This window comes from Musca autumnalis, unplaced genomic scaffold, assembly GCF_047663935.1.
Source record: "Musca autumnalis isolate F117 unplaced genomic scaffold, ASM4766393v1 scaffold_3, whole genome shotgun sequence".
NCBI classification, from domain to species: domain Eukaryota; kingdom Metazoa; phylum Arthropoda; class Insecta; order Diptera; family Muscidae; genus Musca; species Musca autumnalis.
In genome coordinates, this window is record NW_027411866.1 from 135,604,986 (window position 1) to 135,623,486 (window position 18,501).

Genomic DNA, 18,501 nt, shown 5'->3' on the forward strand with positions numbered 1-18,501 from the left:
ATGTGTTATTTGCTTAAAAATATATCTTTGCCCCGATTTACAGTTGCTAATTTTCTCGCAGCGATTGTCAGTTTATAGGAGAGACAGTCTAAGAAAACAGAAACACTTTGCCTCTCAGTACCTTCTCTCTTCGTCAAACTGACAATTGGCGAAAGTACAATTATCTAATGTGCATCTGATTCAAAGATCATCCTACACAATTCAAAACAAAGAAATATTTGCCACTGAACAAGGTGATAACAATAATAGTATTACAGGTTTGAATTAAAGCCATCAAGTTCTGTACCTAATAAACTGCGAGACGAAGTTCGCCGGGTCTCCTAGTAATTGATAAATATTTGATTAAAAATGTGCGGCAAGGGGTAAATTAAGTATATCTAATTCGTTATTATATAATTATCTGATAATATCCTTGTTATTTAACATTCAACCTTAAAGTGGAGACAGCAAACATAAGTCAGAATTTGTGCTCTAAGAATAGTAAAAGCCCTTACAAATATACGATTGCGTACCAAAGAACTTAAATTAACATTTTATCAAGTCTGGATTCTCCTTCTTGCGTTGAGAACCTCAAATTATCGTGCCGGAATCAAAATGTACTTTGTTATCGTTACCCTTTACAATCTTAAATTAGACAAGTTCTTAGTTTACTTTAATAATACAAAAACGTATGAATAACATCATTCAAACAACCGTGTGATATTAAGTATACGCAGTTTTTTCATAGATCGTTCAATTGAACTATATTGGAGTTGCGCCATTTTACACAAAATATTTTCAAGTTTGAAGGTATCTGACATTTATAGTTTAGCCGTACCTTTTGTTATTTAAGTTTACTTTACATTCAAGAATACAATTGTAAAGAAATTTTAAAAATATTACTACTTATGTAAAACCGGTTAACCGACACAAATAACCGGTTTTTTCGGTTAACCGAAAATGACGTTTTTGGCGAAAACCGGTTTCGGTTTTGTAACTCAAAACCGGTTAACCGGTTAACCGGTTTCGGTTTTGGACACCCTATTTTCTATCCGACGTTTCGTTGATGTTTCCCAACATCTTCAGGTATACTTTAATTAATATATAACCTTTCGTCAAGTGTTTACATTTAATTTTGTCACACAACAATTAAACTAAAATAAATACAAAAAGAATTAAGATCAATTGTAAATATCATAGCTAAAAACTATGTAGGTATCACAGTGGTTAAAAGGCTACTCTAACTTTAAATTCAGGTGTCACGACAAGACCATAAAAGAAATAACCATGTAATGAAGGTCTATTTAATAAGGTCATATAGGTGAATTCAGGCCTGGTACCCTCTAAACAATTTTTGCCGAAATCGTACCGAATTCGGATGCATTTTCTGCACAAGGTTCCCTTTCTGATGCCGTAATCGCATGCAAAACAGTTCCGAATTTGTGTGAAGCGGTTCGCAGAATTCGGAACGTTTTGTCGGAGGAAATTCATAATGCTTATTGGAGTTTCTTGACGATTTACTTTAGAACAATTTAAGGAAATTCGAAGGTAAATTTTGATATTCGGGCGAAATTTGGCCAGAAGTCTAAAAAAAAATATTCGAAAATAACTAGAAAATATAAATATTTCGAAATTCTTTCAATTTTGGATGTTTTTATAAATTTTTTAAAGAATTTTACCAGAAATTATGTCTGAAATATAAATATACAATCGAGTTCGAGCAGTTGAAGAGTTCGTGCAGAGATTCGAGCAAAAACTCTTTTTGGCAATTTTGTTATGAAAAAATAAAAACGAAACAAAAATTTCCCTTGATAGAGTATGTTTAGATTTTTTTCAGATTTTCGGCCATATGAACTAAAACATGTGCAGATTATACTCAGAGAAATCTATCAGAAGAGCTAAACACTTTCAAAGGCAAATTTAGAAAATCCGGTAAATTATCTAGAACAGCTTAAGAAAACTTCTAACAAAATTCGGACATCAGAGCGCTCGGCAAGAATTGTTTATTGGGTAGTTGCATCATGGCTGCAGAGTAGTATTTGTGGTGAATTCTCCTTCTGAATGGCTTTCATATGATGATCATGATTCAGATCAAGGCAAATTCATGAAGGTGATACAAAAGGCGAATTCAGGCCTTAATCTTCATTTGCTGTCAAAAATTGTCTTATGGGTACTTTACACGATATGTTATTTTACATATGTGTTGTCACTTTGCATATTCCTTTTGTATATAAAAAGTGACAACCCATACACACAGAGAAGAGATATTGTTGGAACAATCATATTCTAAAAGCAAAATAGTGTATTTTAAAAATCTGAAAATATATATTGTTGTTTCAACCATATATTTTTTATTATGAAACATTATGACACAAAATATATTGTTGCGCCAACAATACAAATTTTAAGAATTTTAAAATACACTATTTTGCTCTTAGAATATGATTGTTCCAACAATATTTTTTCTCTGCATGTATGTAAAAAACATATCGTGTAAAGTACCCATTACAAGAAATCCAAAATTGTCTTACAAGGAATCCAAGAACAAATAAAACAACAATATGAAACACATGTAAAAAGTGAAAAGGAACGAAATTTCTATTTTCCAATAAATATGAAAATACCTCTCTAGTTTCTAAATGCATTTTTTGTCATCCTTCTGGAGTGAACTTCTATAGATGGCGCGAAGAACTCTCTTTCTTTGGGGGTTATTCTGAATGAAAACTTCCCGTGAGTTTTATCACTATCTTCGTGACGGTAGAGAGAAAAACCCACGGAGAGTTTTGATTCAGAATAACCCCCTTTATGTTGTTAGTAAAGGACTATTTTTTTTAAATCATTTAACTATTTTAATATTTATTAGCTTTGGACTACGCAAGAATTTATAAAATATAAAAAAAGTTATAAAATGTTTAAAATATAAAAAATGAACCATGGTTGAAATTAGGACAAACAATATGACATATTCCACAAGATTATTGCATCATACTTTTTATATTATACAAAAAATTATGTCTACTAATAGTACAATATAAGAGTATAATTCAATAATGATAGTGGAATAACAAAGAAACCAGCTACTGCAGCAAAATGATAAGCTCAATACCATATTAAAAAAACTGAAAAGTTTCATTCATCTTTTCAAAATATACAAACTAATGTTTACGCGCTGTTTCTTGTATAACGATTCGAAACCAAATTCGTTGGAAAAGCAAAAATAATTGCGGTTATTCTGAATGTAAACTACCTGTGAGTTTTGTTTTTCAACCGTTTTAAAATTAAAGTAAAAAGTGAGAAAACTCACGGGAAATTTAAGTTCAGAATAACCTCCAATATCCGTTGTTTTTTTTTTTTTTTTTTTTTTTTTTTTTTTTGTTTAGCTGCACCTAATTAATTCATAATGAGAGTGATGAATGAGTGAAAATGAGAAATGCCCCACAAGTGAACATTTACAATTGAACTGATAGCTATAAATATTTTTAAAATTACCTGGCAAACATAGTTCAAAAGGGTTATCAGAGAAAAAAATAATTGTTTATTAAACTTTATTTGCTTATGAAATTTTCAACACGATTTGTTTGTGATTACATTACAGGATTAGGTCAGTAATAACAAGAAATGTTTTTATAGACAAAATCCCAAAAATATATAAATAAAACTCGATTGCAAAAATTACGGATAATCTATCTTCCTGGATAATGGAATAACACTGTTTCTCATACAGATATTTTTAATCAAAAAATATGTGTTCTTACATTTTTTATAAATAAGGACAATTTTGAATTTGTTGTGAAGTTTAAAAGATTAAAATTTGTCTAAAATAATACATTTAAAAATTTATCGAATTAATTATAACACCGGATCATAAAGATTTCCACGGTTAGTCGGTGTAAAATGAGAAAAAAAATCAGTATTTTCTTTTTTCGGATAATCGAGGTTCGACTTTATTATCATTTATACGAAATTATTGTTCGTGAAGTCCCATTGTTTAAAAAATAAAGGGAAGGGAATATTAACTAGTATATTTTAAATAACTATCCGCTAAAAAGTCGGAAATAAACTAAAGAAACGTTGCGAAAAAAAAAACAATGAAATTAAAGGCCGATAGCCCTAGTTGCTAGTGCTTTTTTATATTTTTTTATTATGATTTTTAATTGTAATAAATATTTCGAAAATAAAAAAAATAAAAAAACATTGAAATTAAATTAAAATTATTCCAAAATGTTTCAGAAGAATCATGTAAGCCTTTTTCAATTTTTATGGAAGAGGTCAAATATTTTTTATTTTTTTTTTCCAATCTAAACAGTCTGGCTTAATCCCTTTGTTGTTGTTTTAATATTTTATTAATTAGTAGTTTTAATAAAATATTAAAACAACAATGGACACTACCAGACTATTTTGAAACAAATAAAAGTGAAATTTTTATTTCCAATTAAATGGTTTTCCATTTCGTTTTCCATTGTTCATTTCGTTTAAATGGCAATTAAAGCACGCATAATTAGAATTGAAATAAATATTCAGTCATGTCTGGAACAATTACAAAGACTGAATATATTGTGAATCAGACTTGCATTTTTTGCCCATAATCAGTAGTAGAAGAAAGATTATAATTCAGACAGTTCCAACATATAGACTTTATATTATAGAGTCCTGCTATTATATCAGTGATATATTATAATGTGTTTATGAAGGTATTTAAATAAAAATCTAATTAGTTTCCCCTTTTCTGAGACATCAATTATTAAATATAATTTGGTTATCTTTAGGTATTTTTGGTCTTTTTTGGATGCTTTTAAGTCATTTTCACATTATATGTTGTCATTGGCAACACTGCCTACACAAACATATTTTTCTACCTGGTTTCAATCTTCGTTCCAATTACCCATCAGGGATGATCCTCATTGTTTCCTATGCTCACCATTAAACGTTTGCATGATCATCAGTTATTCTCTGTTATGTGTTTATTTGAGTGTCTTCTTTATTATCTCACATCTGTTATGCGTGACAATAATTCTCATTCGCATTATCGTACGCGTTATACAAGTAGTTTAGTTTTTTGCTGAAAACTCTAGCTTTGCGCAGAGGCGATATCGTAACCAATGAAGTTCTACTGAGGTGCGATTATTGCTAGTTGAAAACTTTAACCAATACCCCGCCATGGGGACGTGAAATACCGTCCACTACGGCAATTTTTGGAGGCCCGAGAGGGCCAATAATTAAATAAATTTGAAAATTAATAAACAAAGTACTGGCAGGTTTGTTTGCTTGGCAAAATAAGTAATAAAAAGCTCGCTTTAATTACAATAGGATAAGGTGGGTAAAACATGTTCAGTGGTTTAATTGTTAGTTCGAAACACGTTCAACAGGGATTCCAACTGTTTTGAGGTAAAAGTCTGTAGCGATTTTTACCTTAAAACAGTTGACATTCCTGCTTAAACAGTGGTTTTTGTGCGTCAAAAATCACCACAAGTAGCGGGAAACCACCAACAGATTAAATTCAATTTCGTCTTAAAATATTTGTTATGGTATTAAAATTTGTCACATTTGAATTTTGATGAATTGCTCCCCATCTCGAAAGTTCTTTCAATGATCCCACCTAATAATATACTTTATTTTTCCTCAATCTCTTTTCAGGATATTTTCCGCAACCAACACCGTTTGATTCGTTTCATAGAACAATCGATTCGTTTGTGCAGCAACCAATCACTGAATGCCGCTCAACAACAAAAATTGCAACAACAACAGAAACCACAATTGGATACAGATTTCAAAATCACTAAATCAATAGCATCACAATTGTTCACAGCTGCACCTGAACCCATTGTACATGATGACGATGTGGGACAACAATTTTCCGCCTCCTCACTGTCTGTCAGATTGGCCACACCACAACAATTGCAACCTAAACCCGATAATGATGAAGATTTGGGTTTTGGCAAACTATTCACAGATCATATGTTGAAAATTTACTATCACAAAAGTTTGGGTGGTTGGCAAAAGCCTGAAATTACACCGCTGGAAAATTTAGTTATGCATCCCGCTGCCAAAGTATTACATTATGCCGTTGAGGTGAGTAGCAGAGTTTTGAAACCTTTATGATTTAAGGTAGAGGGGATTTTCTTGTTGGTGTATGATACATTTTTGACTATAAAAATTACTATAAAACCGCTGAATAGAATTTTGTTGATAAAAACAATTAATATTCAGCAGCTGAATAGTATTTCTTGTAATCAAAAATTGCTATTCAGCCACTGAATAGTATTTCTTGTAATCAAAAATTGCTATTCAGCCACGGAATAGTATTTTTTGTAATCAAAAATTTCTATTCAGCCGCTGAATAGTATTTTTTGTAATCAAAAATTGCTATTCAGCCGCTGAATAGTATTTTTTGTAACCAAAAATTGCTATTCAGCCGCTGAATAGTATTTTTTTTAATCAAAAATTGCTATTCAGCCGCTGAATAGTATTTTTTGTAACCAAAAATTGCTATTCAGCCGCTGAATAGTATTTTTCTAATCAAAAATTGCTATTCAGCCTCTAAATAGTATTTTTAGGTATAAAAAATTACTATTCAACCGCTGAATACATTTTTTTTGTATAAACAATTACTATTCAATCGCTGAATAGATTTTGTTTGGTATAAAAATTGATATTCAGCTGCCGAAATGTACTTTTGGTGCAAAAAATACTATTACTTTAGCCTCTGAAAAGTATTTTTGGTACACAAAATTTCTATTCAGCCGCTGAATAGTATTTTTTTTGGTAAAAAATAAAAATAAATAAATAAAAAATTACTACTAAAAATACTATTCAGCCGCCGAATATTATTTGTTAGTAAAAATTCCTATTCTGCGGTTGAATAGTATTTTTAGGTATAAAATATTACTATTCACCAGCTGAATAGATTTTTTTGGTAAAAAATTACTATTCTGCCGCCGAATACTATTTTTTGGTACTAAAATTACTATTCAGCCGCTAAATAGAATTATTTTAAGTATAAAAATAGTATTTTTAGGTATTTTAGGTATAAAAAATTACTATTCAGCCGCTGAATAGTATTTTTAGGTTTAGAAAATTACTATTCAGCCGCTGAATAGTAATTTAAGGTATAAAAAATTACTACTCAGCGGCTGAATAGTATTTTTAGATACCAAAAATTACTATTCAGCCGCTGAATGGTTTTTTAGGTATACAAAATTACTATTCAGCCGCTGAATAGTATTTGTAGGTATAAAAAATTACTATTTAGCAGCTGAATAGCGTTCTTAGGTATAAAAAATTACTATTCAGCCGCTGAATAGTATTTTTAAGTATAAAAAATACTATTCAGCCGCAGAATAGTATTTTTTGGTAAAAACAATTACTATTTTTTTTATAAAAAATACTATTCAGCAGCTGAATATAACTTGTTGTATAAAAAAAATTACAATCCAGACGTTGAATTTAAATTTCGGACATAAATGTCACTGATCTTTTGATGAACATTTTTGTCATGCCACATTTTTACTTCCTGTTAGCCTACGTAGCTTAATTTTTTTCCAAACTATTATTAGTCCCAATATATTCCTGTGTTTTGCATGCGCTGCAAAATTTTCATTTACGTTTACGATCAGCATACGACGTTGTCCCCGTGTTATCAATTAAAAATATTTATTTCTTTATAAACAATAGCAAATGTTTATAAACTTTAGTTGATAAGTTCATCCATAGCCCTACCTTATCAGTTAGGGTTTTGTTATTGTTGTTGTTTACTATAATGGCATTCGTGGTTTCATCTTAGGCTTTTCTAATCTTAAATTATTGGAAAACTACCTTTGTTAATTTGAATTATAAACAACAATAAACAAATTAAAATAATTAATAAATATTTGTATTTTGTTTACAGCTATTCGAAGGCATGAAAGCCTATCGTGGTGTTGATGGTAAAATCCGTATCTTCCGCCCCAACATGAATATGCATCGCATGAACTTAGCTGCCAAACGTTCCGGTCTACCCACATTCGAAGGTGAAGAATTTGTCAAGTGTCTGTGCCGATTGCTGTCAATCGATTCGGAATGGGTGCCACATACAGAAGCTGCCAGTTTATATATTCGTCCCACATTGATTGGTATTGATGTAAGTATTCACGGCATATCGATGATTTTCATTCTTGAAAGACTACTATTTAGCAGCTGAATATATTTTTTCTCTATGGAAATACTACTATTCAGCAGCTGAATAGAGTTATATCTACGGAAACACTACTATTTAGCAGCTGAATAGAATTTTCTCTATGGAAATACTACTATTCAGCAGCTAAATAGAATTTTCTCTATAAAAAACTACTATTCAGCAACTGACTTCTCCATAAAAATTACTATTCAGCAGCTGAATAGTAGTATTTCCATAGAGAAAATTCTATTCATCTGCTAAATAGTAGTGTTTCCGTAGATATAACTCTATTCAGCTGCTGAATAGTAGTATTTCCATAAAAATTACTATTCAGCAGCTGAATAGAATTTTCTCTATGGAAATACTACTATTCAGTAGCTGAATAGAATTTTCTCTATAGAAAACCTACTATTAAGCAGCTGAGTAGAGTTTACTCTATAGAAAAACTACTATTCAGCAGCTGAATAGAATTTTCTCTATAGAAAAACTACTATTCAGCAGCTGAGTACAATTTCTTTTACAGAAAAACTACTATTCAACAGCTGGGTAGAATTTTCTCTATAGACAAACTACTATTCAGCAGGTGAATAGAATTTTCTCTATAGAAAACCTACTATTAAGCAGCTGGGTAGAGTTTACTCTATAGAAAAACTACTATTCAGCAGCTGAATAGATTTTTTTCTATAGAAAAACTACTATTCAGCAGTTGAGTACAATTTCTTCTATAGAAAAACTACTATTCAGCAGCTGAATAAAATTTTCTCCATAGAAAAACTACTATTCAGCGGCTGAAAAAAATTTTCTCTATAGAAAAACTACTATTCAGCAGCTGAATAGAATTTTCTCTATAGAAAAACTACTATTCAGCAGCTGAATAGAATTTTTTCTATAAAAAACTACTATTCAGCAGCTGAATAGAATTTTCTCTATAGAAAAACTACTATTCAGCAGCTGAATAAAATTTTCTCTGTAGAAAAACTACTATTCAGCGGCTGAATAAAATTTTCTCTATAAAAAAAACTACTATTCAGCCGCTGAATAGAATTTTATCTATAGAAAACCTACTATTAAGCAGCTGAATAGAATTTTCTCTATAGAAAACCTACTATTAAGCAGCTGGGTAGAGTTTACTCTATAGAAAAACTACTATTCAACAGCTGAATAGAATTTTCTCTATAGAAAAACTGCTATTCAGCAGCTGAATAGAATTTTCTCTATAGAAAAGCTACTATTTAGCACCTGAATAGAATTTTCTCTATAGAAACACTACTATTCAGCAGATGAATAGAATTTTCTCTATAGAAAACCTACTATTCAGCAGCTGAATAGAATTTTCTCTATAGAAAACCTACTATTCAGCAGCTGAATAGAGTTTTCTCTATAGAAACACTTATATCCAGCAGCTGAATAGAGTTTTCTCTATAGAAAACCTACTACTCATTTGCTGAAGAGAGTTTTCTCTATAAAAAAATACTATTCAGCAGCTGAATAGAGTTTTCGAAGTTGAAAAACTACTATTCATCAGCTGAGTAGAGTTGGGAAGACTGTCATTCAGCAGCTGAATAGTTTTCTCTGTGGAAAGGTTTCAATTCAGCATCCTGCTATTGAAAAGAAAACTTCTTTAAATATCCATGTTTTGTGTGTTTTTTTTTTCAATCTTCAAATTTTAATCTTTTTCTCTCTTTTCTTTATTTACAGCCTACCTTGGGTGTTGCCGCTTCCGACTCTGCTTTGTTGTACACAATTCTCAGCCCTGTTGGTAGCTATTTCAAAAATGATAGCTCCGGTGCTGTTTCCCTATTAGCTGATCCCGCCTATACAAGAGCCTGGCCCGGTGGTGCTGGTAACCGTAAAATGGGTTCCAATTATGCCCCCACCATTAATGTACAAAAAGAAGCTTCCCGCAAAGGTCTGCAACAAGTGCTGTGGTTGTATGGTGATGATCATCAATTGACTGAAGTCGGAACCATGAATATTTTCATGTTCTTTGTCAACGAGAAAGGAGGTAAGTTCAGAATAAAAAGCCGATATTGAATTTGTTTTCTAAAATTGTGTTGTCCTCTTTACAGAAAAGGAACTGAGAACCCCTCCATTGAATGGCCTGATCTTGCCCGGTATTACCAGAGATTCCATTTTAGCCTTAGCCCGTCAATGGGGTCAATTTAAGGTTACCGAAGAAGTTTTCACCATGCCCGACATTACCCGTCTGCTGAATGAAGGCAGAGTAAGTATTTAAAACAACAACAACACCATTACTTAAAGGCAGAATATTAACTTATTGTCTTCTTTATCCAACACTCTTGCAGTTATTGGAATTGTTCGGCACTGGTACCGCCTGTGTTGTTAGCCCCATCAATCGCATCAGCTATTTGGGTCAAGATTTGTATATTCCCACCATGGAACAAGAGAAGCCCATTCACGAAACAATTCGTGAAACATTGACGGACATTCAATACGGCAAAGTGGAACATCCCTGGGCTGTTACAATTGATTAAGAAGAAGCTCCTCTTCCTCTTTAATTGATTGGCTTCATGGAGAGAAATGATTTTTTGTTTTACATAAAATCATTTTCATCGCCACGACAGCAGCAACAACAACTTTGTGTATTAATAGCTTTTAACTAGCTCAAAACCTATAGTTTATAACTCGATAGCATTTAATTTATGGACTAGACTTAGAGAGTAGTAGGGGTAAAGACACATCCCCAAAAAGGCTAAGGGAATAACAGTTATGGTCCCCCAGATATTAAGTTAGGTTAGGTATGGGAGTAAAAATGCTCGAATTTTTGTAATGCATTTAAAAAACAAGCAATATATTTTTAAATAAGTCTATCTATACATACAATAAATAGGTTAGTTGTAATACGACAATGGGGCAACTGTTTTTCCAAACTTGGTCTTGGCTTTTCCTAAGAAATCATATTTATTTATTCGTATGTGTCCAAACTGTACATATTAGAAGTTAATTTAATGTGACGTACTGTTATTGTCTATTTGTGTGATAGGCGCAGGTTGGGAAGTCAGACCTTTAAAGTCAAAGTCACTTTCCAACCACAGACTATCATTTGCATTTGTTTTGGATAAAAACATCACAACGCTTTTTTGTACATATATTCGTACATACATCACATAAAAATATATACATATTTATAATTTAGTTTTATATACTCAGGGGCTATAATTAGTATGTGTAAAAAAAAACAAAATATATATTTATAGGGTACATTTTTTGTTTCTCCTTATTGTTTGTGTTTTGGAAACATTTTCAAAAAAAAAATTAATTTCGAAAATAGAATCCCTTTTTCATAAATTTTCCTAACGTACCGGAAAAAGTGCATTTATTAATATTTAAGTTCGAAATTTTGTTTGTAGTTTTGGTTAGCAAAGAGTCTACTACGATCTACCTATTAATCAATCACTAGCCTACCCTATTTTAGAAAGAAACGTGTTATCAAAAATAATGTTCTCTTTTCAGAATTCAAATATTTACACATATTTATTGCCAAACTAAATTTTTAATTAAGTGTATATATACATAATTGTAAAACAATTGATAATCGTTTAAATATATTTTTTCTTAATTTGTAAGATATATAAAAAAAATGAAAATATTCATCATATACATACATAAATAAAATTTTGTTTGAAAATTGAGTTTTCAACAGCAGTAAAAATGTCTACATGTTTTCTATTATTTTTTTGGGAGGGAGGAAATTGGACTTCACGAACTTTTAGTTATTTTATTTATGATAAGCAGATCACAAAACATAGTTTTTTTTTTCAGTGATCAGAATTTCTAGAGAAGACTTTTTCAATGGCAAAATGTCACAAAACATGGATAGTTAAAGACGAACAAATCATAAAACGAGGATTGTTAAGACGGACTTTTTAAGGACCTACCGACCACATAACGTGAATTTTTAAAGACATTTGCCACCGCGTGCCACTGTTGTGTTAGGGTTACGACTTTTCGACCTTTTTCTCAAAAATTTCCTGTAGCAGGAATGAATGAACTTTTGCCTATTAATGACTTAAATAACGTTCATTCTATTTAGTGGGTACTTTACACGATATGTTTTTGACATATGGTTTGTCACTTTTTATATACAAAATGTATATGCAAAGTTACAATACATATTACTCATTTACTCAAACAGTGACACAGCTCAAAAAATCCAGTTTCGAGAAAAACTCTTTTTAAGTTGGAGATTGAAATTTGACTTCCCAACAAAAAAATATTACACAAAAAATAAAATAACTATGTACTTGTATCATATTTTGCAAACAGCTAGCCAGATATTAGTGCTACATTTTTGTGCAAGATCAAGCATGTTTTAAAGTGTTTAGTGCTTCATAAACTCAAAAAACTTTTTTGTTGCATTACAGCAAACACGTAGTAAATGAGCCATAACTAAGCACTTATTACACTGTGCAACAAGGTTTCTGTGCGGTGGAAAATTCCTTTCGGAGATGAAAGCCCTTAGTGAGTATATTAAGAACCCAAAAGGAAATTTTCCCCGTAGGTCAAGTTTCTGAGATATCGCGCGATGAATTTTTTGAATTTTCACCTATGATGCTTGAGAAAATAGCGTTATATCTCTGTTTGCCGTTATTGTAGCTTCGTTTTGAGATTACATGTCTGCAGTCAAATCGAATGGCGAATCTTTTTGTAGAACATTTCATTCTTCTAACTCAATTCCTTTCATGTCCTTTTCGTCCTTTCTTTCTTGAACCGTAGTAAAAGTACCACAAGATGAGATTTTACAGCATCCAAATATTCCACAAAAATGTTGCTCAGAGAATTTTAGGTACGGTTCTCATTGACAACTAATCGATATTGTCACGTTTTCATTGTCTTTTTTGACATTTACCCGGTTTTTGTTCAGAAAAAACCTATGTTTTGTTTTTCTGTATATTCGTTATTGATTATGAATAGGTAGGTAGACATACCCATTGGTTATCGCTTATATTGACATCTGGGATGTATCTGAAATATTTACCATATATAGCTCCCGATATGCTGAACACGTTAATGACAAATTTTCTTGGAAAATAGATCCGGTTATCTAATATTTTGAACCGGATATAAAACCCGGATTTTGTACCAATTTTAAGTAACCGATTAAGCTTATATGTATACCATTAGAAAGCTAATAAAATTGCCAATCAGGGAAAATATATTTTTGACAGCATCTTACCTGAGTTCGGTGCTAAAACAAAAAAACCCGTATTCTTGAACCGTTTTTAAGGAAAAATATCACTGCGAGTAAATATGAAGATAAAAGCTTGTTGAGTGAAATATTATTTTTGCCGATGAAAGTCGATGAAGTTAATATTATGAACCCGGAAGGACAGTTATGCCATAGGTCAAACTTCTCAGTTATGGCGTGATGCATACATTCTTGATGAACTTTAGGAGCACGACAATAAACCCGTAACATAAATTCCATTTCGCTATAACTCAGAAATTTGACCTATGGCATCACTGTCCTTCCGGGTTCATAATATTAACTTCATCGACTTTCATCGGCAAAAATAATATTTCACTCAACAAGCTTTTATCTTCATATTTACGCGCAGTGATATTTTTCCTTAAAAACGGTTCAAGAATACGGGTTTTTTGTTTTAGCACCAAACTCAGGTAAGATGCTGTCAACAAATTTATTTTCCCTGATTGGCAATTTTATTAGCTTTCTAACGGTATACATATAAGCTTAATCGGTTACTTAAAATCGGTACAAAATCCGGATTTTATATCGCTATATCCGGTTCTAAATATTAGATAACCGGATCTATTTTCCAAGAAAATTTGTCATTAACGTGTTCAGCATATCGGGAGCTATATATGGTATATATTTCAGATACATCCCAGATGTCAATATAAGCGATAACCAATGGGTATGTCTACCTACCTATTCATAATCAATAACGAATATACAGAAAAACAAAACATAGGTTTTTTCTGAACAAAAACCGGGTAAATGTCAAAAAAGACAATGAAAACGTGACAATATCGATTAGTTGTCAATGAGAACCGTACCTAAAATTCCCTGAGCAACATTTTTGTGGAATATTTGGATGCTGTAAAATCTCATCTTGTGGTACTTTTACTACGGTTCAAGAAAGAAAGGACGAAAAGGACATGAAAGGAATTGAGTTAGAAGAATGAAATGTTCTACAAAAAGATTCGCCATTCGATTTGACTGAAGACATGTAATCTCAAAACGAAGCTACAATAACGGCAAACAGAGATATAACGCTATTTTCTCAAGCATCATAGGTGAAAATTCAAAAAATTCATCGCGCGATATCTCAGAAACTTGACCTACGGGGAAAATTTCCTTTTGGGTTCTTAATATACTCACTAAGGGCTTTCATCTCCAAAAGGAATTTTCCACCGCACAGACCTTGAGTTCCAATTTGTGGCACAGTGTTATTTATATTATACGTAGCATTTATATCGAAATTATTTGAAAAATGCATAAATAAAATTCCATAAATTGGGCATGTTTTCAACATTACAAGCATTTCAACAATTTTAAAGCTCAGTAGTGCGATTCTCTAACTCACAAAACTAACCGACAAAAATCGGTATCATTAAAACGCAAAATGATGAAATAAAAGTTCAAATAAAAGTTGACAACACTGTTGCCAAGGCCTACATAAGGTCGGCCATTCAGAGTTCTGTTATGGGTACTTTACACGATATGTTTCTTACATATGAGCTGTCACTTCCCAGCAAAATGTTCGATGCCAAAGATGCTATTCAAGAATGGGTGCAAGTGAAATGGAATGCCATTTTTTCAGCATCTTCACTCATTCTTTTTACAAGAGCGTGACCCCCAAAAGATGCAATTCATTTTCAGATCCTAAGCATGTCATCTTTACTAACTCGATGGAATGGCATGTTCAACAATTCTTTGGCATGGCATCTATACCAATCTTTTGGCATGCCATCTTAACCAATTCCCATGAATAGCATTTTCACTAATCTTTGGCATGTCATTTTCACCAACCCTTTGGCATGTAATTTTCACATCTTGTTCCGAAAATGGAAAATGCTGCATGGAAAAATTATTTTCATTTTTTTTATTTTATTAATTCAAAGGAATTAATTAAATAACTATAATTTATTTATCATAATATAGTTTACATCTATAATTGCAGGTTGTTCTCGTTGTTGTAACAGTAGTTATTATGTTGGTATTCTCATTTTTGTGCTTAATCTGACTCTGGGTCTATCAGTCGTAAGAATGTGGCTATTTCGCTATTTATATTTTTTGTAACCACAAAGCCGCAAATTTAAGTTTCTTAGCAGGATTGGTAGGGCAATTGAAAAGGAGCAGTGTGTCGTGGGGGTCTGTGCTGTATGCTGGGCAGATGTTTTCTACGGTGTCATCAGTACTTGCCCTATGGGAATTTTGACGGCTGCACCATCCCGAGCGTATGGACCCAAAACTACTCTGGGGGGTTACTCTGTATTGCGATGCGTAAGAAAAATTGTACCGAATCAAGTAATTGGTACTCTCTAATACGTTTTCGCATCTAATTTTCGCAAATCTTGTAACACCGCACTCTGTAATACGAAAGCGTATGTCAAACTCGTGCGATAAGCGCAAATATCTTGCGTTAACAAAACACCAAACGCAAAGGAAACGAATCATGTAAGTTAGCACAATTAAATGCTTGTATTTACATCAAAATTGTTTATTCTTTTTGGGAAATGTTGTTAAAATGTTGACGTATAATAATTTAATAAATTATTATTAAAAAATCAAATTACAATTATTAATTATTTGCGGCATTGGAAAGTACTCTTCGTCGAGTCTCATATTTCATAGGTTTTAGTAATAATGATGATACAAGTAAACAAGTTAAGACCCATATCTCGGGAAGTATAGACTTAGCTCTGGAAAATTAAATATCGTTATAATCAGGGTACCAAGGGCTACCTATGGTAAAAATTCCAGACCCATGCAAGAGGTGCTTCTAAACGACACTTGTTCCAAATTCTTTATTTGTCACCCAAAGTAGTAAGCAATGCTAATTTTTCACTGTATTTTTTAGATATCGTAAAAAACACTTTGTATCGTTAAATGAAATATTGTTTTGAGGACCAATAGCAAGAGATTTGCACAAGAAACCGTATAGCATTTACATAATTTGTTGCTACAAACGAACAATTAAAATGAACATTTTCAAATTTTGGTTTTTGCAATATGTACATTAGTTGTCTAAATGTACATAACCGCATCTTTATTGAGACGAAAACATTTTTTCTCCTTGTAATCCGTTCCGCCACCGAATCCATATTTTTTTTGTTATAGACGATTAGCAAGTTTTAAAAATGCACGTACCGCACAAAAATTTTTTTAAATGTTTTTATTTACAATTTTTTTGACATTTCTTTTTCTCATTCTTCGTTATTGTTTACATTGTGCAGCCAGCGTTGCCATATTTTCGATTTATTTTGCGAAAGCGGGCCATATTTTCAGTTTATTTTGCGGAAGCGTTTGCGTTTGTGATACAGAGTATCAAATTGTACTCTTAACGCATTTAACTTTCGCATCGCATTTGCTTTCGCATCGCAATACAGAGTAACCCCCCTGGTTTGTCCTGACAGCTGGCGCTTCTCAGCTGCGATAGATGGTAGATGTTCTACAAGGACCGCATTCACACGATAACTGTTTACTGCATCTGCGACTGCATTCGTGTGAATGCTACTTAAACCTGGTTGAAAGGCTTGTTGGCCTAGAGGTTCTCTCTTGTAACGTTAGACTTCTCTTTCTAGATTATGAACACGGCTTGCTCTGAGTGAGTTTTCTGCTAATATGGAGATGGCCTTCAGCGCAGTTGTTGTGCTGCTTACGGATCCTATGCTATTGATCGGCAACTGGAAAGTTATTTCTGATGCTGGAAGAACTATAGCCACAAGGGTCCTTGCTACGGGCGACAAAAGCGAAATCGGTTTGTAAGATTCACCTTTGCTGGCATCCTTTTCGGGCTTCAGTAGCTGGCCTATTTTCCAGACTTCGGAAACGATGTGTTTGGCAAGCGACAGGTTGTAAATTTAAGTGAGAAACTTGACTTCCAGCCGTCCCAGCTGTTGCAGTCTAAGCACCACCGCTGCTCGCAACAGAGTTTACTTCATCCGCAACAGGTTTTGATTCATCTTACAAAAGGATTTTACTTCCCATCAGTACAGTGCAGATTTCGACATTGACTCCAACTGCAGATTACTATTTCGTGAATTTTATTTTACAACGTTTTGGAAATTTTTGTTGTTTTGTAGGGATCTACAAATCGACTTGTTGAGCGGGGTTCTCTAGTGCAGGCAAGGAAATTTTTATAATTGGTCCGTTCCTTTACTTTTAAAAATGGTAATTGTTGCAAAAATGGTTAAAGTGGTGAACTGCTCTCATATAAATTGTATGCTTTTAAAAGTAAGGAAACACTTTGAGGGTAAAAACTGGTAACCTCAGGCACGTAATGGAACACGACTAATACCAAAGAGTGCAGTCCGACTTTACTTTTAGCTCAATGATTGGGACTTCCTAGCATAATAAATCTTACATTGCTTTAAACGTACATATTTAGATAAATAAAAGAATATATCTATATATATAAAAGAGTAGTGAGGTGAGTGACTGACTGACTGACTGATTGACTGACTGATTCATCAGCGCCCAGACGAAACCGCTGAAGCTAGAAAGTTGAAATTTTGAGTGTAGGTTGCTGTTGGTGTGTAGGGGTGAGATAAGGCTGGGTTTTTGGAAATTCGACCTAGAAGTGTACGAAAAGTACTAAAAGGTACTAAATATGGTACCCTTTGTGTTAGGCAAACGGTAAGAGCTAGAATTCTGAAATTTGGAATGAGGGTAACTGATGGAGAGCTAGAAAGATGTACCAAAGGGTTTTTGGAAACTCGAACTACAAGGGTACGAAAAGTACTAAATGGTACTAAATTTAGTACAATTTTGATTTGGGTGAACGGATTGAGCTGGAATAATGACATTTGGAACGAGGGTCCCTGATGAAGAGTAACAATGAAAGGTTTTTGTAAATTCGAACTATAAGGGTACGAAAAGTACTAAATGGTACTAAATTTAGTACAACTCGGATTTGGGTGAACGGATGGAGCTAGAATCCTGAAATTTGAAATTAGGGTCACTGGTGGAGAGTAACAAAGAAAGGTTTTTAGAAATTCGAACCATAAGTGCACGAAAAGTACTAAATGGTACTAAATTTAGTACAATTCGGATTTGGGTGAACGGATAGAGCTGGAATCCTGAAATTTGGAATGAGGATCTCTGATGAAGAGTAAAAATGAAAGGTTTTTGGAAATTCGAATTACAAGGGTACGAAAAGTAC

General features: G+C 32.6%; 1 protein-coding gene and 1 non-coding gene across 2 annotated transcripts in view; both read left to right on the forward strand.

Annotated features, from left to right (window-relative positions):
* The window catches only part of Bcat (Branched chain amino acid transaminase), a 29,617-nt gene extending 17,813 nt beyond the window's left edge, over positions 1–11,804 (forward strand). Inside the window, exons 2-6 of the mRNA XM_073974513.1 lie at positions 5,614–6,048; positions 7,865–8,095; positions 9,830–10,136; positions 10,201–10,355; positions 10,438–11,804. Coding sequence (XP_073830614.1) covers positions 5,614–6,048; positions 7,865–8,095; positions 9,830–10,136; positions 10,201–10,355; positions 10,438–10,626 — 1,317 coding nt within the window. The 3' untranslated portion in view covers positions 10,627–11,804. The remainder of the gene's footprint in view (positions 1–5,613; positions 6,049–7,864; positions 8,096–9,829; positions 10,137–10,200; positions 10,356–10,437) is intronic.
* On the forward strand, positions 5,050–5,189 carry LOC141400238 (U4 spliceosomal RNA). Its single transcript, XR_012412128.1, has one exon. It is a non-coding gene; the product is annotated as a U4 spliceosomal RNA (small nuclear RNA).
* Positions 11,805–18,501: the final 6,697 nt, after the last annotated feature.